This window comes from Oncorhynchus keta, chromosome 2 (genome assembly GCF_023373465.1).
Source record: "Oncorhynchus keta strain PuntledgeMale-10-30-2019 chromosome 2, Oket_V2, whole genome shotgun sequence".
NCBI lineage: Eukaryota > Metazoa > Chordata > Actinopteri > Salmoniformes > Salmonidae > Oncorhynchus > Oncorhynchus keta.
In genome coordinates this window covers 12,316,526-12,343,226 of record NC_068422.1, presented here as the reverse complement: position 1 = coordinate 12,343,226, position 26,701 = coordinate 12,316,526, and the positions used below count along the sequence as shown (strand labels likewise).

The 26,701-nt window shown below is 42.7% G+C and overlaps 2 protein-coding genes across 7 annotated transcripts in view; both read left to right on the top strand.

The window, feature by feature from the left end:
- The window catches only part of LOC118372934 (brain-specific angiogenesis inhibitor 1-associated protein 2-like protein 1), a 73,762-nt gene extending 49,770 nt beyond the window's left edge, over positions 1–23,992 (top strand). Inside the window, exons 7-14 of one of the 2 annotated variants that reach the window (XM_052472122.1) lie at positions 6,600–6,752; positions 10,115–10,270; positions 13,020–13,152; positions 13,863–14,085; positions 18,323–18,382; positions 18,534–18,678; positions 20,690–20,730; positions 20,840–23,992. In XM_052472122.1, coding sequence (XP_052328082.1) covers positions 6,600–6,752; positions 10,115–10,270; positions 13,020–13,152; positions 13,863–14,085; positions 18,323–18,382; positions 18,534–18,678; positions 20,690–20,730; positions 20,840–20,912 — 984 coding nt within the window. In that variant the 3' untranslated portion in view covers positions 20,913–23,992. Of the gene's footprint in view, positions 1–6,599; positions 6,753–10,114; positions 10,271–13,019; positions 13,153–13,862; positions 14,086–18,322; positions 18,383–18,533; positions 18,679–18,894; positions 19,065–20,689; positions 20,731–20,839 lie in introns of those variants that run through there. The other variant, XM_052472127.1, reaches the window with a different exon arrangement.
- A 275-nt stretch (positions 23,993–24,267) lies between these two features.
- LOC118372943 (tectonin beta-propeller repeat-containing protein 1-like) overlaps positions 24,268–26,701 on the top strand; it is a 33,893-nt gene continuing 31,459 nt past the window's right edge. For 2 of the 5 annotated variants that reach the window (XR_008072634.1, XR_008072633.1), the window contains exon 1: positions 24,614–24,779. The gene's annotated coding sequence lies outside the window, so the exon portion shown is untranslated. Of the gene's footprint in view, positions 24,415–24,613; positions 24,780–26,701 lie in introns of those variants that run through there. The other 3 variants (XM_052472106.1, XM_052472096.1, XM_052472100.1) reach the window with 2 other exon arrangements.

Here is a 26,701-nt window from a genome sequence, read left to right as displayed (position 1 = left end):
GAACCCACCAGGTACAACCCTAAATCCGTAAACATGGGCACCCTCATAGACATTATCCTGACCAACTTGCCCTCCAAATACACCTCCGCTGTCTTCAATCAGGATCTCAGCGATCACTGCCTCATTGCCTGTATCCGCTACGGGTCTGCGGTCAAACGACCACCCCTCATCACTGTCAAATGCTCCCTAAAACACTTCTGCGAGCAGGCCTTTCTAATTGACCTGGCCCGGGTATCCTGGAAGGATATTGACCTCATCCTGTCAGTTGTGGATGCCTGGTCATGTCAGTTGTGGATGCCTGGTCTCACCATCTTAGATAAGGATGCCCCGTTCAAAAAATGCAGAACTAAGAACAGATATAGCCCTTGGTTCACTCCAGACCTGCCTGCCCTCGACCAGCACAAAAACATCCTGTGGCGGACTGCAACAGCATCGAATAGTCCCTGCGATATGCAACTGTTCAGGGAAGTCAGGAACGAATACACGCAGTCAGTCAGGAAAGCAAAGGCAAGCTTTTTCAAACAGAAATTTGCATCCTGTAGCTCTAAATCCAAAAAGTTCTGGGACTCTAAAGTCCATGTAGAAGAAGAGCACCTCCTCCCAGCTGCCCACTGCACTGAGGCTAGGTAACACGGTCACCACCGATAAATCCATGATAATCGAAAACTTCAACAAGCATTTCTCAACGGCTGGCCATGCCTTCCTCCTGGCTACTCCAACCTCGGCCAACAGCTCCGTGTCAAATCGGAGGGGATGTTGTCTGGCCCTCTGGCAGGCTCTATGGGGTACCACAGGGTTCAATTCTCGGGCCGACTCTTTTCTCAGTATATATCAATGATGTTGCTCTTGCTGCGGACGATTCCCTGATCCACCTCTACGCAGACGACACCATTATGTATACTTCTGGCCCTTCCTTGGACACTGTGCTATCTAACCTCCAAACGATCTTCAATGCCATACAACATTCCTTCCGTAGCCTCCAACTGCTCTTAAATGCTAGTCAAACCAAATGCATGCTTTACAACCGTTCGCTGCCCGCACCCGCCCAGCCGACTAGCATCACCACCCTTAATGAGGCAAAACCGACAGCACCCAAAACAACAAAATATGGGTTGAAATAACCCGTCGCAAACCAGTCTAATAATGAACATACACTTTACAACAAACAATTCCACACACAGACATGGGGGGAACAGAGGGTTATATACACGTCACGTAATGAGGGAATGTAAACCAGGTTGTGTGGGAAAACAAGACAAAACAAATGGAAATTGAAAGGTGGATCGGCGATAGCTAGAAGACCAGTGACATCGACTGCCGAATGCCGCCCGAACAAGGAGAGGAACCGACTTCGGCGGAAGTCGTGACACATACAGTATATCCACACACTTAAAATAATATGAGTATGTATACGATACAGTGTTGTTCCCTGGTGTACAAAAGGTCAAAGGTACACATATGGTACCTTCAGAGGTACACATAGGAACTCACATGGTACTATTAGGTACCTTTTCAGGGTACATTTGCGGATAATCTAGTATAATGGTACATTTTCTTCCCAATATATTATATTAAATATAAAGGTGCTGTGGGAATTTACCAGTTGGGCGCATTCACGTTCTTTGAAATTGTTGGGAAATGGCAATCGGCTAATGTCCAACCAGCTGCGAAAACCATAAACTTAAAGTACAGCTATCATGCTTGTAAACAAATTATATTGTTCAAAAATCATATTAATAGATAGCTTTTTATAAATAATATTTCATTACATTTAACTACCGAAAATGCTGTTATTGAGACCATTTGCTTAGTAGGTGAGGTCAGCATGTGGGAGAAGTCGGGGTTCAGGGATGATAGACTCTTTTCCCACTAGTAATTACCAGTTGGAGAGCTGTTCAAGTGGATTTTCTCAGTCTTATTTGGTAAATTCCCACTTGGTTACACTCATTACTGAACTTTGAAATGTGCTGGTGGGGGCTCATTAGGATATTTGGGAGCATCTATTCTATTTTTGCCAAGCGTCAGTCGAGCTGCACTATTAAGATGTTGCTGTGCATTTTCTAGTATCTTAATGGTAGCTTGTTCACAGGAAGGTAATGTTTACATTTCAATAACTTATTGTTAACCACAGTAGTTACAAGTGGGTTTTTGTCAAATTCACAGCCACTTACTGTAGCTGATCCATCATGATAGTCTGGTAGGAAAGTAAGTATTTAAATTACATGGTGACTGCTATAAAGGAAACTCCAATTAAAATATATTTGTCACGTGCTGAACACAACAGTGAAATGCTTACATACAAGCCCTTAACCAACAATGGAGTTTTAAGAAAATACCAACAAAAAAAAGTAAGAGATAAAAGTAAAAAAGTATTATTGGGCAGCAGTAAAATAACAATAGCGAGACTATATACAGTGGGGAGAACAAGTATTTGATACACTGCCGATTTTGCAGGTTTTCCTACTTACAAAGCATGTAGAGGTCTGTAATTTTTATCATAGGTACACTTCAACTGTGAGAGACGGAATCTAAAACAAAAATCCAGAAAATCACATTGTACATTTTTTAAGGCCTTCCTGTGATGCCACCTGGTATAGAGGTACAGGATGGCAGGAAGCTTGGCCCTTGTGATGTTCTCGGACATACACACTACCCTCTGTAATGCCTTGTGGTCGGAAGCCCAGCAGTTGCCATACCAGGCAGTGAGGCAACCCGTCAGGTTGGCCTCAATGGTGCAGCTGTAGAACCTTTTGAGGATCTGAGAACAAATGCCAAATCTTTTCAGTCTCCTGAGGGGGAATAGGTTAGTTTGTTGGTGATGTGGACGCCAAGGAACTTGAAGCTGTCAACCTGCTCCACTACAGCCCTGTCGATGAGAATGGGGGCGTGCTCGGTCCTCCTTTCCCTATAGTCCACAATCAACTCCTTTGTCTTGATCACCTTGAGGGAGAGGTTGTTGTCCTTGCACCACACGGTCAGGTCTCTGACCTTCTCCCTATAGGATGTCTCATCATTGTCGGTGATCAGGCATGTTGTGTCATCAGCAAACTTAATGATGGTGTTGGGAACATGCCTGGCCGTGCAGTCATGAGTGAACAGTGAGTACAGGAGCAGACTGAGCACACACCCCAGAGGGGCCCCCGTGTTGAGGATCAGCATGGCGGATGTGTTGCTACCTACCCTTACCACCTGGTGGTGGCCAGTAAGGCAGTCCAGGATCCAATTGCAGAGGGAGGTGTACTCCTCAATGCCATCGGAAGAATCCCGGAACATGTTCCAGTCTGTGATAGCAAAACAGTCCTGTAGCTTAGCATCTGCTTAATCTGACCACTGTTTTATTGACCGAGTCACTGGTGCTTCCTGCTTTAATTTTTGCTGATAAGCATGAATCAGGTAGGATAGAACTATGGTCAGGTAGGATAGAACTATGGTCAGATTTGCCAAATGGAGGCAGAGAGAGAGTTTGTTCGCATCTCTATGTATGGAGAAAAGGTGGTCTGGAGTTTTTTCCCCCTCTGGTTTCACATTTAACATGCTGATAGAAATGAGGTCAAATGTATTTAAGTTTGCCTGCATTAAAGTCCCTGTCTGCTAGGAGCACCACCTCTGGATGAGTGTTTTCCTGTTTGCTTATTGCGGTATGCAGCTCATTGAGTGCTGTCTTAGTGCCAGCATCAGTCTGTGATGGTATGTAGACAGCTACAAAAAATACAGATGAAAACTTGCTAAGTAGATGGTGTGGTCTACAGCTTATCATGAGATACTCTACCTCAGGCGAGCAAAACCTCGAGACTTCCTTAGATATTGTGCACCAGTTGTTGTTTACAAATATACATAGGCCGCCACCCCGTGTCTTACCAGAGGCTGCTGTTCTTTCCTGCTGATAGTGTATAACCTGCCAACTGGATGTTATTAATGTTGTTTTTCAGCCATGACTCGGTGAAACATAAGATATTACAGTTTTAATGTCCCATTGGTAGGATATACATGCTCTTAGTGCATCCCATTTATTTTCCAGCGATTGAACATTGGCTAACAGGTACGGATGGCAAAGGCAGATTAGCCACTCGTTGCCTGATCCTCGCAAGGCTCCTCAATCTCCTTCTGCGAAATCTCAGTTTCTTTCTCCTGCGAATGACGGGGATGAGGGCCTGTTCGGGTGTTTGGAGTATATCCTTCCCGTCCGACTCATTAAAGAAAAATGATTTGTCCAATTCGAGGTGAGTAATCGCTGTTCTGATGTCCAGATGCTCTTTCCAGTCATAAGAGACAGTAGCAGCAACATTATGTACAAAATAAGTTACAAACAATGCGAAAAAAACAAACAAAATAACACAGTTGGTTAAGAGCCAATAAAACGGCAGCCATCCTCTCCAGCGCCATCATCATTGTGTGGTTGTGTACAATCTTACATTTATGAGCAGAGCAGATTAACTGGGATGACATTCCCACTTATCGGAGACCAAAAAGAGCTAGCTGAAAGCCATGCTTCAAATTAGCCACACCTGCAATCCTCTAATAGGCTGCCGCTTTTACAGTATGCTGGCAATCAGCTATTGATGTGCATGTTGTCAACAGAAGAGTCAGTGAAGGCACATTAGGTTACTGGCAAGATTTCTAGTGGCAGCAAGTGTCCTGTAGGTTACTTACAACATTTTGCTAGTAGATTAGTGTAACTTTTAAAATTACTTACTGACAAGTAGTTTCCAGTTACACAATTACAAAATCACAGCAACTTTTGGCTACCAGTTGACATTAAGTTACTGTAAAACACACAGTAAGCTCTTCCCAGTGCAGCTCATTACTGACACATTCTCTTAATTTTTTTGCAGAACACACAGTGTCAAAGGAGGTGCTCTACTTGCATTGGAATAACCATCAAACACAAACTGCTACAACACTTCCACTGAGGGTTGGCACAAATACACATCTATTTGACCATGCCCCCAAATATGCTAATGAGCCAATATGTTACCCCCACCTATCAACGTGCAGTGCTGATTGTACCTTATATTCAAAATATTGGGTAGAAAAATTGCCCTTTATACTTACAAGGTACCAAACTGTACCATGTGAGTTCATATGTGTAGCCTACCTGTGAAGAATACCTTTGACCGTTGTATACCCCAGGGAACAACACTGTAGTGAAACATAACCATACACTTATTTTTTCAAGATGTTCCAAGCATTTAGTTTGAACATGGTGGGACTGCAGAAACTTGGATGCACTTCCCACCAATAGGTTGTAAGTTCAAATCCTCAAAGATTTGTGTCCTTGAGCAGTGCTAGTTTTACATTGTTGGTGATTAATTTGATGATTATTTACTTGATTCTGGGCAGCTTATAACAAAGTGCAGAAATGCATTCTTGCCAATAGGTCTGTGGCCATGTACGTTTCATGCTCACAGATCTGGTGCTATTGCTGCACTATAGCAGGACATTTCAGGTTGCTAGCGACATAAAGGTTATGAGTCCCAACTGTGGTCACAGTACAATATTTTATATTTACTTGATTTTTACTGCAACTTTAGGCAAAGTGCAGAAATGTATTCCTGCCCATCTGTATTATGTCCACAGGAACTTCAAGAAGTTGTTAGTTCAAATCCCAAGTGAGGTTGAATCTCAAGTAATCAGCATACAGCAGCATAATGTCCATTATCACCCTTATTTATCTGTAAAAATACAGTAACTGGTTGTAAATGTTTGGTATTTTTTACCACAACTAGACGAAACCTACAGGGGACCATGACTGTTTAAATGTAATTAATGTCACTTACGCCTTTCAAAGTAAAATATTCTAAATTAATATAGCTCAGTTTGGATGTTGCCTGTAATCCATGGCTTCTGGTTGGGGTATGTACAGCACATACGGTCACAGTTGGGGTGACGTCATCGATGCACTTATTGATGACGCCAGTGACTGATGTGGTATACTCTTCAATGCCATCGGAAGAATCGCGGAACATATTCCAGTCTGTGCTAGCAAAACAGTCCTGTAGCTTAGCATCTGCTTCATCTGACCAATTTTTTTATTGACCGAATCACTAGTGCTTGTTGCTTTAGTTTTTGTGTGTAAGAAGGAATCAGGAAGATAGAATTATGGTCAGATTAGCCAAATCGAGGGCGAGGGAGAGCTTTGTATGCGAAGTAAAGCGGGTCTAGAGGTTTTATCTCTCTGGTTGCACATTTTACATGCTGGTAGAAATTGGGTAAAATTGATTTAAGTTTCCCTGCATTAATGTCCACAAGGAGTGTGCAGTCTTAGTGCCAGCATCGGTTTTTGGTGGTAAATAGACAGCTACGAAGATCTCCATCATGAGATGCTCTTCCTCAGGCGAGCAAAACCTTAAGACGTCCTTAGATGTCTTGCATGAGATCACATGTGCACATGTGAAATTCATGTTTTTTTTTCCATAGAGAGTATCTGGAGACAATCTCATACGTATTGTCCCCACCCCACAGTAACCCATAACCCTTAATAACCTGTCCCCTCCCCCACCCCACAGTATCTAACCCTTTTTGCCCCCCTGTGCCCCCCTTTACTAACCTGTCTCCCTTCCTTCCTCCCTCCCTCCACCCTCCCCTCCTCTTCCCCTCAGTATATAGAGACCATCTCGTCTCGGCAGAGTGACATGCAGAAGTTCATCGCTGACGGCTGCAGAGAGGCCCTCTTGGAGGAGAAGAGACGATTCTGCTTCCTGGTCGACAAACACTGCACGTTCTCTTACCATGTCAACACCTTCCACGAGAAGGTACTGCAGTACTGCACGGAAGGGTCCTTTAGTTAACCTTTAGTTAACCTTTAGTCCTTTAGTTAACCTTGTCTTAAAGGTAGACTCAGTGATATGGCATCATCATACACAGCAGGGAGAATTCACATCATCAACAACCAAATTTAAATCCACCAGAATGGACACTATTGTTAGTCCCAGATTTGTGCCTTCTCTTGAGGCATCATACCCACCTTGGGGTTGATATGGCTGAGATGCTATGTGTTGTTCAGCACTGCAACCCCTGCTCCTCCTAACCTGGCCATATAACTCAATAGTTACCAGTGTTGGGATTAGTTACTTGGGAAAGTAATACATTACATAACACTTGTTATATTTAACACAAGTAACGTGTTACTTTACAATATTAATTTGTGTGGAAGGCGTTACGCCTTCTTTCATGAAAAACATCTCTAAATCTCACTGTGATTATAATTGGACATTTTATCAGTTAAACCTGAAAGGCACCAAGGTTAAACACACTGAATTTTGAATGTTGAGGGAGCAAGTCAAGCAGCGTGTGCTTTACCAAATATAGGCTATTTACTAACTCAGGTTTTATCACTAGTTTCTCCTTAAATCTGTGGCACTGCTTTCCTGTGCTAGATTTCAAGTGCTGCGCTATATATGGGCTGCTTGATTAGCTATATATAGAGTAGGCTTACATCGGTACAGCTTTCCTGTCTTTTCATTCAAAATCTTTCTTTCAAGCCGCCAGTTCTGGTTATAAACCACAAGTACAGTTGTGGCCAAAAGTTTTGAGAATGACACAAATATTAATTTTCACAAAGTCTGCTGCCTCAGTTTGTATGCTGTCAATTTGCATACACTCCAGAATGTTATGAAGAGTGATCAGATGAATTGCAATTAATTGCAAAGTTCCTCTTTGCCATGCAAATGAACTGAATCCCCAAAAAACATTTCCACTGCATTTCAGCCCTGCCACAAAAGGACCAGCTGACATCATGTCAATGATTCTCTCGTTAACACAGGCGTGAGTGTTGACAAGGATGGAGATCACTCTGTCATGCTGATTGAGTTTGAATAACAGACTGGAAGCTTTAAAAGGAGGGTGGTGCTTGGAATCATTGTTCTTCCTCTGTCAATGTCACACCCTGACCTTAGAGAGCTTTTTATGTCTCTATTTTGGTTTGGTCAGGGTGTGATTTGGGTGGGCATTCTATGTTCATTTTTCTATGTTTTGTATTTCTTTGTTTTGGCCGGGTATGGTTCTCAATCAGGGACAGCTGTCTATTGTTGTCTCTGATTGGGAACCATACATAGGCAGCCCTTTTTCCCACCTGTCTTTGTGGATGGTTGACTTTGTTTATGGCACATAGCCTCTAGCTTCACGGTTTGTTTTGTAGTGTTTATTGTTTTTTTCGGCGTCTTTTAATTCTAATAAAGAAATATGTACGCTTACCACGCTGCACCTTGGTGCAGTTCTTTCGACGGCCGTGACAGTCAATCATAGTTAACTGCAAGGGAACACGTGCCGTCATCATTGCTTAACAGAAAAAGGGCTTCACAGGCAAAGATATTGCTGCCAGTAAGATTGCACCTACATCAACCATTTATCGAATCTTCAAGAACTTCAAAGTTAGCGGTTCAATTGTTGTGAAGAAGGCTTCAGGGCGCCCAAGAAAGTCCAGCAAGCACCAGGACCGTCTCCTAAAGTTGATTCAGCTGCAGGATCGGGGCACCATCAATACAGAGCTTGCTCAGGAATGGCAGCAGGCAGGTGTGAGTGCATCTGCACGCACAGTGAGCCTTTTGGAGGATGGCCTGGTGTCAAGAAGGGCAGCAAAGAAGTCACTTATCTCCAGGAAGAACATCAGTGACAGACTGATATTCTGCAAAATGTACAGGGATTTGACTGCTGAAGACTGGGCTAAAGTCATTTTCTCTGAAGAATCCCCTTGTCATGTTCGTCGTAAGGATCAGACCAAGGCGCAGTGTGAGTAGAGTTCCACATAATTTTAATAAATCGAAACTCACTGAACAAAACAACAAACAGCCAAACGAAACGTGACGCTACTGATGTGCACTAAGGCAACTACTCTGTATACATAGACAAGATCCCACAACACAAATGAGGAAAATGGCTACCTAAATATGATCCCCAATCAGAGACAACGATAAACAGCTGTCTCTGATTGGGAACCATATCATGCCAACATAGACATACAAAAACTCCTAGACATACAAAAACCCTAGACATACAAAAACTAGAGTACCCACCCTCGTCACACCCTGATCTAACCAAAATATATAGAAAAACAGAGATATCTAAGGTCAGGGTGTGACACCCTTTTCCGATTGTTTGAGGCATCCGGAAAAAAGCTAGTCTGGAGAAGACAAGGTGAGCTCTACCATCAGTCCTGTGTCATGCCAACAGTAAAGCGTCCTGAGACCATTCATGTGTGGGGTTGCTTCTCAGCCAAGGGAGTGGGCTCACTCACAATTTTGCCTAACATTACAGCCACGAATAAAGAATGGTACCAACACATCCCATCACATTGCCATAAGGCAAAAGTGGCTCGGGGAACATAACATCAATATTTTGTGTCCATGGCCAGGAAACTCCCCAGACCTTAATCCCATTGAGAACTCTTGGTCAATCCTCAAGAGGCGGGTGGACTAACAAAAACCTACAAATTCTGACAAACTCCAAGCATTGATTATACAAGAATGGGCTGCCGTCAGTCAGGATGTGGCCCGGAAGTTAATTGACAGCATGCCAGGGAGGATTGCAGAGGTCTTGAAAAAGAAGGGTCAACACTGCAAATATTGACTCTTTGCATCAACTTCATGTAATTGTCAATTAAAGCCTTTGACACTTATGAAATGCTTGTAATTATACTTCAGTATTCCATAGTAACATCTGACAAAAATATCTAAAGCAGCAAACGTTGCGGAAATCAATATTTGTGTCATTCTCAAAACTTTTGGCAACGACTGTACACAGACCCATAGAGATCAAATCAAATTTTATTGGTCACATACACATGGTTAGCAGATGTTATTGCGAGTGTAGCGAAATCAGAGGTGCACCCTCTATACCTTTCTATGGACAGCAGGTGTCATGACATTTCCCCAAACAGCCTTTCTCCGCTTGCTCAACTACTAAATGAGGAAACAAGTGGATATCAGATCATGGAAACGCATACCCAGTAGATTCTGAAAGTAACGCACACAATGTTTGACAAAGTAACTGTAGTAATGTTACCCTGTTTGAAAAAGTCAGATGTGACTTTACTCCATCCCCCAACACTGCTGGTTATGAATGCTTTATAAAGCTTTATTATTCCTTTATAACCTGTTTGTATCTATCTGCCCTGTAGGCCAAAGAGCTGCTGGCAGTGAAGCTGCCCAGCTGGCAGGATAAATGCAAAGATGCCACCAAGGTCCCCGACACAGTATTGACCATGCTAGAGGGGCTCCGCACCCCCATGTCTGGGACCCCAGAAGCCTCGCCTCTCGTCGAACGCTACAACAGGGTGAGTGGGATGTCAGTGACATTATGGCAGTTATTACATTGTTGTTACAATACAAGAGAAGGACAACATATAATCATTCACCTCTTTGCTTGGTTTCAAGACTTGCCTCTTCTCATAAATGTGACCGACCTGGACAAGTCTTGTGTAGCAAAATTTGAAATGGTGTTTTTTACATTGGATAAAAGTAGAGATTCCGAGCTAGAAAGGTGTATATCATACACCACAGTTGAGGAACAATGGGAAAGTAATTTTGCTTTGAAAGTTGAAAAACTTTCGAGAAAATGGACCTTGTTTTGGTACAACTACAGAATCAAATCAAATTGATTTACATAGCCCTTCTAACATCAGCTGATATCTCAAAGTGCTGTACAGAAACCCAGCCTAAAACTCCAAACAGCAAGCAATGCAGGTGTAGAAACACGGTGGCTAGGAAAAACTCCCTAGAAAGGCCAAAACCTAGGAAGAAACCTAGAGAGGAACCAGGCTATGAGGGGTGGCCAGTCCTCTTCTGGCTGTGCCGGGTGGAGACTATAACAGAACATGGCCAAGATGTTCAAATGTTCATAAATGACCAGCATGGTCAAATAATAATAATCACAGTAGTTGTCGAGGGTGCAACAAGTCAGCACCTCAAAAGTAAATGTCAATTGGCTTTTCATAGCCAATCATTGAGAGTATCTCTACCACTCCTGCTGTCTCTAGAGAGTTGAAAACAGCAAGTCTGGGACAGGTAGCATGTCCGGTGAACAGGTCAGGGTTCCATAGCCGCAGGGAGAACAGTTGAAACTGGAGCAGCAGACCGGTCAGGTGGACTGGGGACAGAAAGAAGTCATCATAGTCCTGAGGCATGGTCCAAGGGCTCAGGTCCTCCGAGAGAGAGAGAGAAAGAGAGAGAGAATTAGAGAGAACATACTTAAATTCACACAGGACACCGGATAAGACAGGAGAAGTACTCCAGATATACCCGACTGACCCTATCCCTCGACACATAAACTACAGCAGCATAAATACTGGAGGCTGAGACAGGAGGGTCAGGAGACACTGTGGCCCCATCCGATGATACCCCTAGGCAGGGCCAAACAGGCAGGATATAACCCAGAAGAGCTCTTCTTTGTCTACGTCCATTCAGCATCGTTCACACCCTCTTAAGCCTTAGCCCCACCCACCTCTTTAATGGATCACATGTGAGACAATGTGCTAAACAGAGTGAGTACAGTAGTGTACTAAACAACCAACGATTTCAAGACTGACTGATTTATACTACGTCTATCGACATGTCTGTAGACAGTTGATGCAGTGACATAATGAACATTCTATTGTTATCCGACATCAAACTTGTTGTTCTCATTTTCAAAAAGTAGAAACACAAAAACTAAAGGCTGCACGATGTCAGCAGCCTGGTGGTCCAAAATAGCATAACTGGTGTATTTTAACACCAATAAACCCACCCGTTTTTAAACATGTATTTAGTATATGTCAATCTAGCATACCAGGCAACTAAAAGCAACTTTCGAAACAATGTTTTGGTTCGTTTCTAGCTTGTCAGCTGGCTAGCTAACGTTAAGTTACCATATGGCTGACAACGTCTTAACTTTAGCTAATTTGTATTAATTATTACAGGAAAATAAAATCACAACAAGATCATTATTTACAAGTTAATGGCAAGCTAATTACAGAAAATAGCTTACAATTGTGAGTGTGACAAAATAAAAGCAGGGCATTCTACCGGATAATTTTCTAACTTGAACGCTGTCTCGTTGGCCTAACTTTATATTCTAATTTGACTTTGGTGCCGGTCATATTGCTCTTCACATTACCGTCGGGTAAATACAGACTATATCAAATTGAATGAACTTTTATTTGTCACATTGCACAGTATAGAGAAGGTGTAAATCGACACAGTGAAATGGTTACTTGCATAGTAGAGTCTTTTGTTTAAACATGTAGCTAGCTAAACTATGAACCATAATCCCAACTCATAACGTTACTACCCTGCAGGAATCTACAGGTAGATAAAGTTAACCAACTCTGTTCAACGTTTGCTAGCTAGGTAACAATAGGCTATAACTAGCAATGCAAATGGCTCTGAGATACAAACAATATTATTACTATTACTAGCGAGCCAACTAACAGTACGCTTTAACTTGCAATGAAAACGACTTTCTGACAAAAACGTATAATTTCTGAAAATATAGCTAGCTATACTCTCTTACCCGTATACTTGGATAAATGCTTCTCCCTCTCTGTCACGGATGCCATGGTTGCCCATAGTTTGAAGATGTAATCCGTAGACAGGAGTTTTATACAGCCTTCTGTGTGTTCTCTTTTCGACTCCCTCCAGTTATTTGCAATCAAATGCCCAAATTTTCTCCATCTCCTTAGCTATCATACTCTGCTTCCACCAGATATTCCACTGATTTCAAAACTTGGTCCTCCAGAAAGTGGAGAGAATTAGCTACACTTTTGCAGTTCTTGATATCTTTTTTAAAAACACATTAGAAAGGACTACCTACACATTCTGAGCAGCTCATGTTATAGACAGAAGCGTGCATGTCCAGCCCATCCATTATCTCAGCCAATCAAAACAAATAATGTTTAGAATAAATGTTTATGTTCAAATGCCTCTTCTGGGAAGTAGTGACGCGCGACATACGCCTAGTTTCCTGAAACGAGTCACAAATGGTATTTGCTCTTCTAGATGCATTGCATGTACTGTGACTTTCATATTTGATGTTTTCTCTGTCCTCAGAACAATAGGGACTCGATGGTTCCTCCACCAGCCCCCCAGCTGAAGGCCCAGATCAGTCCACTGGCTAATATGTTCAACCAGGACGTCCCCCACGCCTCCTTCACATCCACATCTACATCAGACCACAACTCCGGTACTACTGCAGCCTCACAGTCTTTGGATTGAAGTTTGAATATGTGTTACATTGTGTGTGTAGTTGTACTCTATATAACTAAATTTGAAAATACAATGTTTTGGTAGCTGTTCATTTATACAGAGATTCTGTTTAGCTTTGCGAGTCCCATACCTCTTTACTCATGTAAGTATGCAGCCTTTCGTAATCTGATCTATACAAATTGATAAAAAAAGATGACAGTATAGCATTTGGTGGCTGTCCTAATCTACATGTAATCTTGTTTGGAAATATTTTATCTTGTGCGCTGGAACATTATTGAGTCTGCTCGACAGAATATATACAGAAATCTTAAAAGAAGGTTCAGGATGGTATCTTTATTCCCTTCAAGTTGTGCTGCATGTACCCTTTAATCCTGCTAAAGTATCGATTCTTACTTCATCTAGCATTTGTTCTCCATGTCTTCTCTTATTGAATGTCTAAATTACACAGAAGATTCTGCTGCAAAACCAATTCCCCTCTTTAATGATGCAATAGTTCTTCTCCGTGTGGCCATTTAGACCAGGGTTATAAATCATTAGCTATAAGCCATGTCTTGTTCCTCCGTGATATACTTATTCATGGATTATTTTGAACTCTGCTATTGTAAATATCAAATATTTCAGCGAGTACTTGCTGTCTTTCTACATTTTGATAATAAAACATATTGAACTTGAACTTTGACCTTCCAGGCCAGAGCAGTATGGAGAACAGTGGAAGCCTGTCTCTATCCCGGTCAGTGTCGATAGGTTCTGGGCTGAACGTGGGCAGGAAGCCACGGGTCAGGACCATCTTCCCCCACACGGCCGGCAACAACGACACACTCCTGTCCTTTGATGATGGTGACATCATCATACTGCTCATCAAGGAGGAGAAGGACGGATGGCTATACGGAGAGCTGGAGAAGACCCGGCAGTAAGTCACTTCATGAAGCATTATTACACCTTTATAAATGCTTTCTAGCCTGGAGAAGACATGGCAGTAAGTCACTATTTACTGGTTATTAAGGGTCTATGAGGATTTATGAAGTTTTATAACACATTTATAGAGGCTTATTGACTTGGCAGTGAGTCACTGTGTATTGAGAGTTTGTTCAACTTTATTACAACTTTACAAAGATTTATTACACCCTAATTAAGGCTCATTTCCCAGGAGAAGACCCGGACGCAGATCTAAGGTCTCTCAGTGAAGTTATGCAATCTGTCACAGTGCTAGAGGTTATAACACTATTACCCTAAGCTTGCTAGCTACCACAACTGCAGGCGATAGAAGGTAACTGAGCTCTTAGGGACACGTGGCTTTGCTCTCCATCATGTTGAGTTTGAGTTTATTTTATTTTTACAGGGACAGTGCACATTAATCAACGTTTTAGTAAAAGTGCCGGTTTTAGCCAGTCAGCTCATTTTCAACCGCAGTCTCTGGGCAGGTTATTAAAAATAATTACAAAATAGACAATAGCAACATAGAACAAGCAAGACATAGCAACAGAACAAGCAAGACATAGCAACATAGGACAAGCAAGACATAGCATACAGACAGAGCAACATAGGACAAGCATGACATAGCAACATAGAACAAAAAGCAGCAAGACAAAATTCATAAAAGCAACAGTGTTTCCACATCTCACAAGCTACAGACAACATGGAAAGCGGCAACACACAGCTAGGGACCATGTTCACAAATCTGATTGACCTTTAGCCGTGTCTTCAAGCATTTTGTGAAAGTGTGATATGTGGTGCAGTTGTGTGTGTCTAATGGCAGTGTATTCCAGACATGGGAAGCTCTCACAGAGAAAACAGATTTTCTAAAGGTGCTTTAAGGGAACTATACAATCACCTCTCATGGCAGACCTTGTGGATCTGCTGCCATATGTTTGGGTTTTCTGTTTAACAAAAATACTGAGTGGAGGGGGAGGAGCCAGGCCATTTAGGATCTTGAATACAAGACATGCGTCAGTGTATTGCACAAGATTATCCCAACTCAGGAGCTCATGCTTTCTGAGGATGTAACAGTGATGATGGCTATTGGGCTTCCTATCAAGCACTTTGAGAGCCTGTTTGTAGACAGACTGAATAGGTCTTAATGTTGTACAGCAAGCTTGGGCCCAACTAGTCAAGCAGTATGTTAAGTGGGGGAGTATCATAGATTTGAAGTACAGTTTTGCTACCTCTGTAGTCAAACAATTTCGTATAAATCTGAAATTAGCTAGGTTGAATTTGGTCGTTGAATTACTTTTTTCACATGCTTTTTAAAAGAGAGGTTGGAATCAAGTATGATGCCAAAGTACTTAAAATCAGATAGCACCTGGAGCTTCTCCCCTGACACATAGACATCTGGCTCAGTAGCATCTGTTGCCCTCTTTGTGAAGAACATGCAAACAGTTTTTTTTCACATTGAGATGCAAACACAAGTCACTGAGCCACTTTGTAACCTGGACCATTACAGTAGTGAGTTCTTGTGCAGCTTGTTGTTTTCTCTTTGCATGCACATATATCACTGTATCATCTGCATACATTTGAACTTCAGACCCAGTACAGACAGAAGGCAGATCATTAATGTACAGGCTGAACAGGAGGGCCCCCAGTAGTGACCCTTGGGCACGCCCACATCATAGCTAAGAGTGGGCAACAGCTCATTGCTCACTCTGACACACTGAGTTCTGCCTTCAAGGTATGATTTCATCCATCTCAAGGCATAAGGGGAAAAGTTGAACTTGGACAATTTTGTGATGAGAATCTCATGGTTAACAGTATCAAAAGCCTTCCTTAGTTCCAGAAACACAGCCCCAACAACACCCCCTTTGTCCATTTTGGACTTCACATTTTCCAGAAGAAAGCAGCCTCACTTGGCTGGTTGTATTTTTTGGGACATACAATGATGAATGTTGATGTGGAAACGCAACAAGAAATTCAACACGTGAGAGGGTGGCGAGGGGTTGTTGAAAGGTAGTTTGGTCAAACTACACCTTTGGAAGATCATTGGCGATTGTGATGTCTGCTCATACACAGACGTTGTGGAGAGAAAAGGATGAATGCCAACCCGTCTTCTTGAAACGCCATCTTTGTTTATGTTCTTTCATCTCTGAATACAGTGAAGGTAGAGCCTGGTACCAGCTGAATGGAGCGCACCCATGATCTTTTGTTAAGGCCACAGAGACTGATGGCTCAAAGCCAACTTAGTAATTATCTGTGCATGCTTTGATGGCAAGTCTACTGTATGGCTGTATCTCCCATCTTCTAGCTGGTCATTAAAGTCATTAGTGCTCATATGTATGTGAAAGATCGGGGAGAGAGAGCCAGAGAGCGAGATAAGATGAGGGACAGTGTCTGACAGACCAACCAACCTGCACATGTCCTCTATGCTAATTGTTATTGTTCAATGTTGCAAGTTCAAATCCCTGAGCTGACAAGGTACAAATCTGTTGTTCTGCCCCTAAACAGGCAGTTAACCCATTGTTCCTAGGCCGTCATTGAAAATAAGAATTTGTTCTTAACTGACTTGCCAAGTTAAATAAAGGTAAAATAAACTTTAAAAAATAGCGGGGTGAACAGGCAGTGGCTCGGGTGGTTGTTGTCCTTGATTATCTTTATGGCCTTCCTGTGACATCGGGTTTTGTAGGTGTCCTGGAGTGCAGGTAGTTTCCCCCCGGTGATGCGTTGTGCAGACCTCACGTTACGGTTGTGGGCGGAGCAGTTGCCGTACCAGGCGGTGATACAGTCCGACAGGATGCTCTCGATTGTGCATCTGTAAAAGTTTGTGAGTGCTTTTGGTGACAAGCCAAATTTCTTCAGCCTCCTGAGGTTGAAGAGGCGCTGTTGCTTCTTCTTCACCACGCTGTCTGTGTGGGTGGAACAATTCAGTTTGCCTGTGATGTGTACGCCGAGGAACATAAAACTTACTACCCTCTCCACTACTGTCCCGTCGATGTGGATAGGGGGGTGCTCCCTCTGCTGTTTCCTGAAGTCCACGATCATCTCCTTTGTTTTGTTGACGTTGAGTGTGATGTTATTTTCCTGACACCACACTCCGGGGGCCCTCACCTCCTCCCTGTAGGCCGTCTCGTCGTTGTTGGTAATCAAGTCTACCATTGTAGTGTCGTCTGTGTCACGCCTTGGTCTTAGTATTTTGTGTTTTCGTTAATTATTTGGTCAGGCCAGGGTGTGACATGGGTTTATGTTGTTGTATTTCGTATTGGGGTTTTGTAATTATTGGGATTGCGGCTGAGTAGGGGTGTTGCATAGGCTTGGCTGCCTGAGGCGGTTCTCAATCAGAGTCAGGTGATTCTCGTTGTCTCTGATTGGGAACCGTATTTAGGTAGCCTGGGTTTCACTTTGTATTTCGTGGGTGATTGTTCCTGTCTCTGTGTAGGGTTCACCAGACAGGCTGTATTAGGTTTCACGTTCCGTTTGTTGTTTTTGTATCTATAAGTTATTTTCATGTATCGTCGTTTCTTTATTAAAGACATGAGTAACCACCATGCTGCATGTCGGTCCGACTCTCTTTCGACAAACGAAGAACGCCGTTACAGTCTGCAAACTTGATGATTGAGTTGGAGGCATGCATGGCCATGCAGTCGTGGGTGAACAGGGAGTACAGGAGAGGGCTCAGAACGCACCCCTGTGGGGCCCCAGTGTTGAGGATCAGCGGGGTGGAGATGTTGTTACCTACCCTCATCACCTGGGGGCGTCCCGTCAGGAAGTCCAGTACCCAGTTGTACAGGCCGGGGTCGAGACCCAGGGTCTCGAGGTTGATGGCGAGTTTGGAGGGTACTATGGTGTTAAATGCTGAGCTGTAGTCGATGAACAGCATTCTCGCATAGGTATTCCTCTTGTCCAGATGGGTTAGGGCAGTGTGCAGTGTGGTTGCAATTGCGTCGTCTGTGGACCTATTGGGGCGGTAAGCAAATTGGAGTGGGTCTAGGGTGGAGGTGATATTGTCCTTGACTAGTCTCTCAAAGCACTTCTCTCAAAGTCGTTTAGCTCAGTTACCTTAACTTTCTTTGGAACAGGAACAATGGTGGCCCTCTTGAAGCATGTGGGAACAGCAGACTGGGATAAGGATAACCACTAGGCTACCTAGTGGATGAAAGGTGTGATGTTCTTCATTGTTGTTTTATTGGGCTAACATTTTGGTGTGTCTGTGTTTGTTTCAGGCGGGGCTGGTTTCCCTCATCTTACTGCCGACCTTACAATGAACCACTGATCTCAAACAGGTACGACACATATAGCCATGTGATGATCTTATGATATTGTTTACACCTACCCTCTCAAATCTATAGGGGGCTTTCAAGAAGTGTCTATAAACAAGGTTATTTTGGGCCAGGTAAAGTCCTAACATTTGTGTGTATCTGTCTATGTCTACAGTTTGGGGACACCGGTGCGTCGTCTGAGTGTGGCCAGTCTTCCGGAACAGGAAGAGGAGGAGCCTGTTTTGCTGCCGCCGCCAGACTACAGCGACAGGACAGGGAACAGCCTGGTCAGCGCCTCCACACCCTCACCCAAAAACACGGTCAGAACCCAGTCATCCCTTCCACATTCTTACCTAACAATACAGTTAGCACGTCACCTTAAAGTGAAAATCAGTTTGTTGGGCTCATTTCAATGTTAAACCACCTACAAGGTCTGTGAAACGTCTGAACAACGTTGATTTTGATGTTGTCTATTAGCCCATATGCTGGGAAACGGTCTCCTTGGGGTGAACGTTAAATCTTCACCCTCTCCACAGGTTTACAGTTGGCTGACCTAATGTGGAAGACATTTTATTTGTGTATTTTCACGTGGGCTAGTTAGGGAAGGACTCCCACCACCAAGCACACTTTAAGCTAGGTTATGACAGAAACCTAAGGCCTAAATGTCTTGATGCTGCCACTGATAATTGAGAGAAATAAAAATATATTTAAAAAATGCTGCCTGCCTGGTTTTGTCTCGGTGCAGGAATGAAGGAGGGAGGAAGAGAGGGAGGGAAGGAAGGACAGAGGACCAGGGGGGATAGGCCTACACAGAAATCTTGCTCAACCACACATCTTCAATTAGAACCTGCACTGTGTCAGCTGGTTTGAGAATGAAGTAATCATGGTGTACAGAGCTATAGGCCCTCTCTCTCTCTCTTTCTCTCCACATCTTTTTCTCTCTCGCTCTCTCCATCTCTCTCTTCTCATCGCTCTCTCTCTCCCACATCTTGCACTGTCTGTCTGTCTGTCTGTCTGTCTGTCTGTCTGTCTGTCTGTCTGTCTGTCTGTCTGTCTGTCTGTCTGTCTGTCTGTCTGTCTGTCTGTCTGTCTGTCTGATTGCCCTTGTGTGCTGGAACTGCTGCCTCAGGGCATTGAGAGAAATACACTGCTGTTAGGGATGCTATGGTAATAGTGGGCATTTCTCACCCCTCTTCTCCCCCTTGCCCCCTCATCTGTTCTACCCCTCTCTCTGTCTCTCTCTCTGTCTCTCTCTCTGTCTCTCTCCCTGCCTCTCTGTCTCTCTCCCTGCCTCTCTCTCTCTCGCTCTGTCTCTCCCTGTCTCTCTCCCTGTCTCTCTCCCTGTCTCTCTCTCTGTCTCTCTCTCTGTCTCTCTCTCTCTCTCCTCTGTTTGATTGCCCCTGTGTGCTGGAACTGCTGCCTCAGGGCATTGAGAGAAATACACTGCTGTTAGGGATGCTATGGTAATAGTGGGCATTTCTCACCCCTCTTCTCCCCCTTGCCCCCTCATCTGTTCTACCCCTTCCCCAACTTTCACCCTTTCCTTCCTACAAGTCCCATCCTTTCTTGCTTCCCTTCTTCTTTGACCCCCCTCCACCCCCTTTGATCATGTGATTGTGGAGAGGTGACTTTGCCTGTCGCTTAAAGATTAATGGTCCCTGATGTAAGCCACTGTCTGGGGCCTCTTCCATAGCTGCCCATTCACCCTTACTCCTGGACACTGTCTGCCCTCTAGTGTAGCGGTTGTGTTAGGGCAAGGGTTATGTCCTGGAATAGGTTGAGGAGGCCAACAGGGTCATTTCTTTGCAGTGCAAAAACTAAATTCTCTGAAAGTGACCCAGGTGTTATATTTGCTCTGACCGTTGGTGTATCTATTCAATCTATTCTGCTGAATGATTACAGCCTGATCCACTGTTAGATTGGATCTTCAAAAATCAGATAAGGATAGAAAATGAACACAACTTACTTTCTGAGAGTGCAGGTAATTGTTGGTTCAATAGATACACGTTTATACATCCTAAATTACCCCAAACAGCTGCGTAATCAGTTAACCGTCTGTTTTAAAACAATTTTCATCACACTCACTTGCTTGGTGTTTCGATAAGATTTCCATCTACTCAGAGAAGAGGTGTGCTGTGTGCTGGCCTTTCTAGACATTCTAGATTCCTGTCACCCAGCAAGAGATCATGGCACTCTCTGTCTCCATACGTCCCAGAGTTCTTCACTGAGGAGTGACACAACACTGACAGCTGCATGGGAATAATGCAGCATGTAGTAAATATACACAGCATGTATCATGACTTAAGTGTTTCTCTTTCTTTTTGTTAATAGATCTCTCTACCCAATGAGGTTGGAAAGGTTCCCTTTCTGGGGTACGTTTTATAATAACTCTGTTATAACAATATAACCTCTCACATGATTTTGATGGGAAATAATAATGAATTCACATATGACAATGTTTTTTTTCATGATATTTTCCAGAGGTGGGAATCCCTTTGCCACTGTCAAACTGAGACCTACAGTGACCAACGACAGATCAGCACCCAACGTCTAATAACCAGAACTCATCCAGACAGAGGAATGATAATGCACCACCAACACTCCAGAATTACAGTCCAACAATATGTCCACAAAGCATGGATTCTACTCCGCTTCAGCAAACCAGCTCCATTGTACCCGAGCCAGCTCCATTGTAGCCAGTTCCGTTGTAGCCAGCGCCGTTGTTACAAGCTCCATTGTAGCCAGCACCATTGTAGCCATCTCCGTTGTAACTAGCTCCGTTGTAGCCATCTCCGTTGTAACTAGCTCCGTTGTAGCCATCTCCGTTGTAACTAGCTCCGTTGTAGCCAGCACCATTGTAGCCAGCTCCGTTGTAACTAGCTCCGTTGTAGCCAGCTCCGTTGTAACTAGCTCCGTTGTAGCCAGCACCATTGTAGCCAGCTCCGTTGTAACTAGCTCCGTTGTAGCCAGCTCCGTTGTAGCCAGCTCCGTTGTAACTAGCTCTGTTGTAGCCATCTCCGTTGTAACTAGCTCCGTTGTAGCCATCTCCGTTGTAACTAGCTCCGTTGTAGCCAGCACCATTGTAGCCAGCTCCGTTGTAACTAGCTCCGTTGTAGCCAGCTCCGTTGTAACTAGCTCCGTTGTAGCCAGCTCCGTTGTAAAACAGAGTAGTGAAGTGACAATGATTATGGGCAGTGCTGAAACATAATAAAATCCAGGCTACCTTCCTCACTCTTTTGCGTTCAGATTGTTTTTTACATAAATATATATACAGTCGCTAGTGAAAGTCTACACACCCTTTGCAGAGTCTTCAAAGTTTGTTGCCTTAAAATGTAATCTACAGAGGGAATAAATGTTTTTTTTCTACTGACCTACACTGACCTACACAACCTACTTCACATTTTCAGACTGAAAGATAAATTATACAACACCCCAGAGTTAATACTGGGTGGAAGCACCTTTAGCAGCCATTACAGCTGGGAATCATTTGTTGTACTATTAGGGCAACATTTATCCATTGTTTTGGCAAAATTGCTCAAGCTCATTACATTTGGTTGGGAATCATTGATGGACACCAATATTCGAACCGTGTCTCTGATTTTCAAGCAAAGTTAGTCAGGACTGAGAGTGGACTACTGAGGAACATTCAACACCTCTTGGGAAACATTTTGGAGTCTTCAGCATTAACATTTGTGTAATTGTTCTGCAAAAACATCTATCCCAGGGTTAGGTTTTCCGAAGACAGAGGCAGGGTTTTCTCTAACTTCTTACCTGGACTTTGCTCCTTTCATACTTATTTTTGATCATGACAAACTCCCCAGTCCCTGCCGTTGACAAGCATACCTATAACATGAGTTATTATATGATCATTTACTGCTCTTTAGCAATTTTGACAAAAACGATGGATATATATTTCCCTAAGAGTTGTCGAGAGTTGGAATTTTATTCCAAATGATTCACAGCTGTAATGGCTGCCAACAGTGTTTCCACCAAGTATTAACTCTGGGATGTGAAGTCATACACAATCAAGACTTCTTTTTTTCTGTTTTTTCATTTTGAACATTTTCTGTAATTTATTTCACTGAAAATGTGGATTAGGTTGTGTACATCGGTAGGAAGGCAAAATTATTATTAGTTTATTTTTGTAATATTTGGGGTGTGTTGACATCTAGGCACTGTATTCTGTCTGTAGACCTTCTCTAGGCACTGTATTCTGTCTGTAGACCTTCTCTAGGCACTGTATTCTGTCTGTAGACCTTCTCTAGGCACTGTATTCTGTCTGTAGACCTTCTCTCGACACTGTATTCTGTCTGTAGACCTTCTCTAGGCACTGTATTCTGTCTGTAGACCTTCTCTAGGCACTGTATTCTGTCTGTAGACCTTCTCTAGGCACTGTATTCTGTCTGTAGACCTTCTCTAGGCACTGTATTCTGTCTGTAGACCTTCTCTCGACACTGTATTCTGTCTGTAGACCTTCTCTAAGCACTGTATTCTGTCTGTAGACCTTCTCTAGGCACTGTATTCTGTCTGTAGACCTTCTCTAGGCACTGTATTCTGTCTGTAGTAGTTGTAGGAATGAGGCACAGGGACACTAGTTGGGGAAAGAAGTGCTACATTTTTTGCCATATTTATTTTTTCATTATGACGTAACCATTTTTTCAATGGGGAGGCTACTATTTATGCGTACATTTTAAACAAATAGAGATGTATCATTTTTTAAAATTAATTTCATCATAAAGAAGTCTACTCAGCCCCCACTAAGTGTATTGAGTGTAAACAATGAGAGTTTATGGAAGAATGAATATAGCTCATGTAAGTTATGTTTAAAATGAAAATAAGTGATTTTTGATTAGCCATAGACTACTAAATGAATGTATGCTGAATGGGGAATGGATTGACATATGGACTCTGCTATGCTATTTCTTCATAGTTTTAAAAGTATTTTTTTTCATACTTGTTTAAAGGTTCATGATGTTTATTGTTTAAAGGTTCATGATGTTTATAAAGTTGTAAGGAGACAATTTATCTTCGTTTTTTTCATGGTAAGTAGAAGACTTTTACAAATACACAATTGTTGTAAATCACAATAACATTGTTATTGGTAGAAATACCGTATGAACCATGCAGTATATCGAAAGAGTATATAGGTTTTTCTCTTCCTTCAGTGTAGAGGAATTCATGATACACACTGCTGTCCATGATAATTGATGATTCCCAAATAAGTTTATGGTTCTTCTTCTATCTCTGTTCAGATACTGATGTGTATTCTGTCATTCTCTAATGGTGACAAGGAAAATGCTTTACCATGGTGTTCTGTAGACTAAAGTTATGTTATTTCACAGTAAAACAGGATAAACCTTAACAAACCTTAAACCTTAATGGTCTAAATTCATGTACTGAATATCTGTATGAAGACTGTATAACTGACAATGTTGTATGTCCCTTAATACATGAGATGAAATTGAGAATTTTGTTGTCTTTTAATTGAATGAGTCGTTCTTATTTTATATTGAACGAATGAGTAGGCTACCATTCTTTCCTGCCCCATAGTAAATAGCTTTAAGTTATGTTCATTTGATTGCCATAAACACTCACATTAATTTCTAAATAAAGATGTCTATGTTTACCACTAGAGTCTGTTTATGTTGCTATTTTGTTGGTCATAAGACACATTTGGAAGGAAAAGCATGAGACAATGCTGAGGGATTGTCAATAGGACATTACTGTCCATTATGTCCACTGTCTACTCCTATTGTGTGTGTGTGTGTGTGTGTGTGTGTGTGTGTGTGTGTGTGTGTGTGTGTGTGTGTGTGTGTGTGTGTGTGTGTGTGTGTGTGTGTGTGTGTGTGTGTGTGTGTCAAAGCGGAGCTATACAGAGCCCTCTGCATTGTCACAACATTTGAGAGGCGCACGACGATGCGGTACAGAGCTCATGTTGGCCTCTGCGCGCCTCCAGAGGTTTCGCAATTGCGTCACACCATTCATATGGCGCCTCCGACCACCTTTCGGATCAAGTTGAATCTTACATTCAGTGCAGGCAACACATCACAGTCATTGTAAGTAAAACTTTCCTCAATATAGCAGCTATAAGCAAATTCAGTGCTGGTAAGGAAAGACAAGTACATTATCGATTGTAATTATATTATTTTATTCAATGCTATCATACCTTGTACTGCCCTTTAATAACTAAACTACGAGCGTTACCTACTGGACAAATGTAGCTATTGGTTCATTTTGGTGCAGCAGCCAATCTGCGTTTACAGTAAAACCCAACACTTCCTGTTTCGGATTAGGAAACGATTGCAATGTAAATAGATACAGTAGTGGCTAACGTGAAATCACTGTATATTCAATCTGATATGCCGAATGAATTGCAGTGATTTACGTGAACTGCCATACCGTTTATGAGATGGAGCACAAGGTAAGTGATGAGATACTGCTAACTAGCAAGCTATTTAATTTCTGGTTTTGCAGTGGCAAACCTCCCTATAAGCAACATAATGTCATTCAGTTATGCGGTTGTAGATTGTCTGACAGCAGCAGCCAGCTAGCTATATTATGCAAAAATAGCAGACTACCTGTGATACACTTAGCTGGCTAATACTAGTTTAGAGTGCTTTATAAGACAACCGAAGCCTAGCTACATGTCACTTAGCAAGATTGTACTATCTACAATGTATCCATGTTGATCATTCACTGCGCCATTACAATGTAACAAATGTCATTCATTTTTCACAGTATTCTCGCAAAAAGTTACAATGTTGCAGTTTGCTTGGTGGGTGACAGTTGTCGCTAAAGAGACTGTCGAGTCAAGTGGGCTATTAAAGATCATATCTCAGCTCGGTTCAGACAGTACACAGAGAGAGGTCTCTCTCTGGCCTCATCAGTTAATTAATTGCTAGTGACAGGGACTATGCCTTTGAAGAGCATCAATCGCTCCAGACATTGCATAATATACAGGAAGCAAAAGAGAGGAGGGGTGTTAGTTTTAACATAAAAACTCAGCAAATCCCCTTGAAAATGATGAAGTTATTCATGATAAACGTCATACTATATTTATGTTATGCCACATAGCCTATGGTGTAATGACCACAGTGTTCAGAATATGGGGCAGTGATGAAGACACATGACTCAGCCTACCTGAGATGTGGTTAAAATAGTGTAAACAAAGCACTGTTGTATTAAAGATGCACTATGCAGAAATCACTCCGCCATTTCCTAGTTGCTAAAATTCTAATAGTTCGCCTAATTTCAGTTTATGTGACAAAACAAGCTAGTATAGTGTAGAGAATCATTGTATCATCTAAACCGGTGTGAAATATCTTTGTATCATCTAAATATTGTTGTGTTGTCTAAACCACTGTGAAATATATTTTCCATAGCCAAAAATATTGTATTTTCAGCTGTTTTAATCTAGTATACAAAACCGAAAGTAAAAGATGCAAAAACTAAATTTAAGAGTGGGAAGCATAGAAATAGTGCACATAGAACAGGCTCCCAAGTGGCCCAGCGGTCTAAGGCACTGTATCTCAGTTCAAGAGGCATCACCACAGTCCCTGCTTCAAATCCAGGCTGGATCACATCTGGCTGTGATTGAGAGTCCCATAGGGCGGCGCACAATTGGCCCAGCGTCGTCCGGGTTTGGCTGGAGTAGGCCATCATTGTAAATAAGAATTTGTCCTTAACTGACTTGCCTAGTTAAATAAATGTAAAATAATGACAGCTCTATAACTCACATTTCGGGTTGCCCCTAAAGTTCATATTGCAGCTTTAATCATGGTTATTATTGTAACCTCACAGCATGATCCCTAAATCCCAACGACAACATAGAACAGTGCCCCTAGTGCAGTGGTTCCCAACAACAAGATAGAACAGTGCCCCTAGTCCAGTGGTTCCCAACAACAAGATAGAACAGTGCCCCTAGTCCAGTGGTTCCCAACAACAAGATAGACAGTGCCCCTAGTCCAGTGGTTCCCAACAACAAGATAGACAGTGCCCCTAGTCCAGTGGTTCCCAACAACAAGATAGACAGTGCCCCTAGTCCAGTCGTTCCCAACAACAATATAGAACAGTGCCCCTAGTCCAGTGGTTCCCAACAACAAGATAGAACAATGCCCCTAGTCCAGTGGTTCCCAACAACAAGATAGACAGTGCCCCTAGTCCAGTCGTTCCCAACAACAAGATAGAACAGTGCCCCTAACCCAGTGGTTTCCAACAACAAGATAGAACAGTGCCCCTAGTCCAGTGGTTTCCAACAACAAGATAGAACAGTGCCCCTAGTCCAGTGGTTCCCAACAACAAGATAGAACAGTGCCCCTAACCCAGTGGTTCCCAACAACAAGA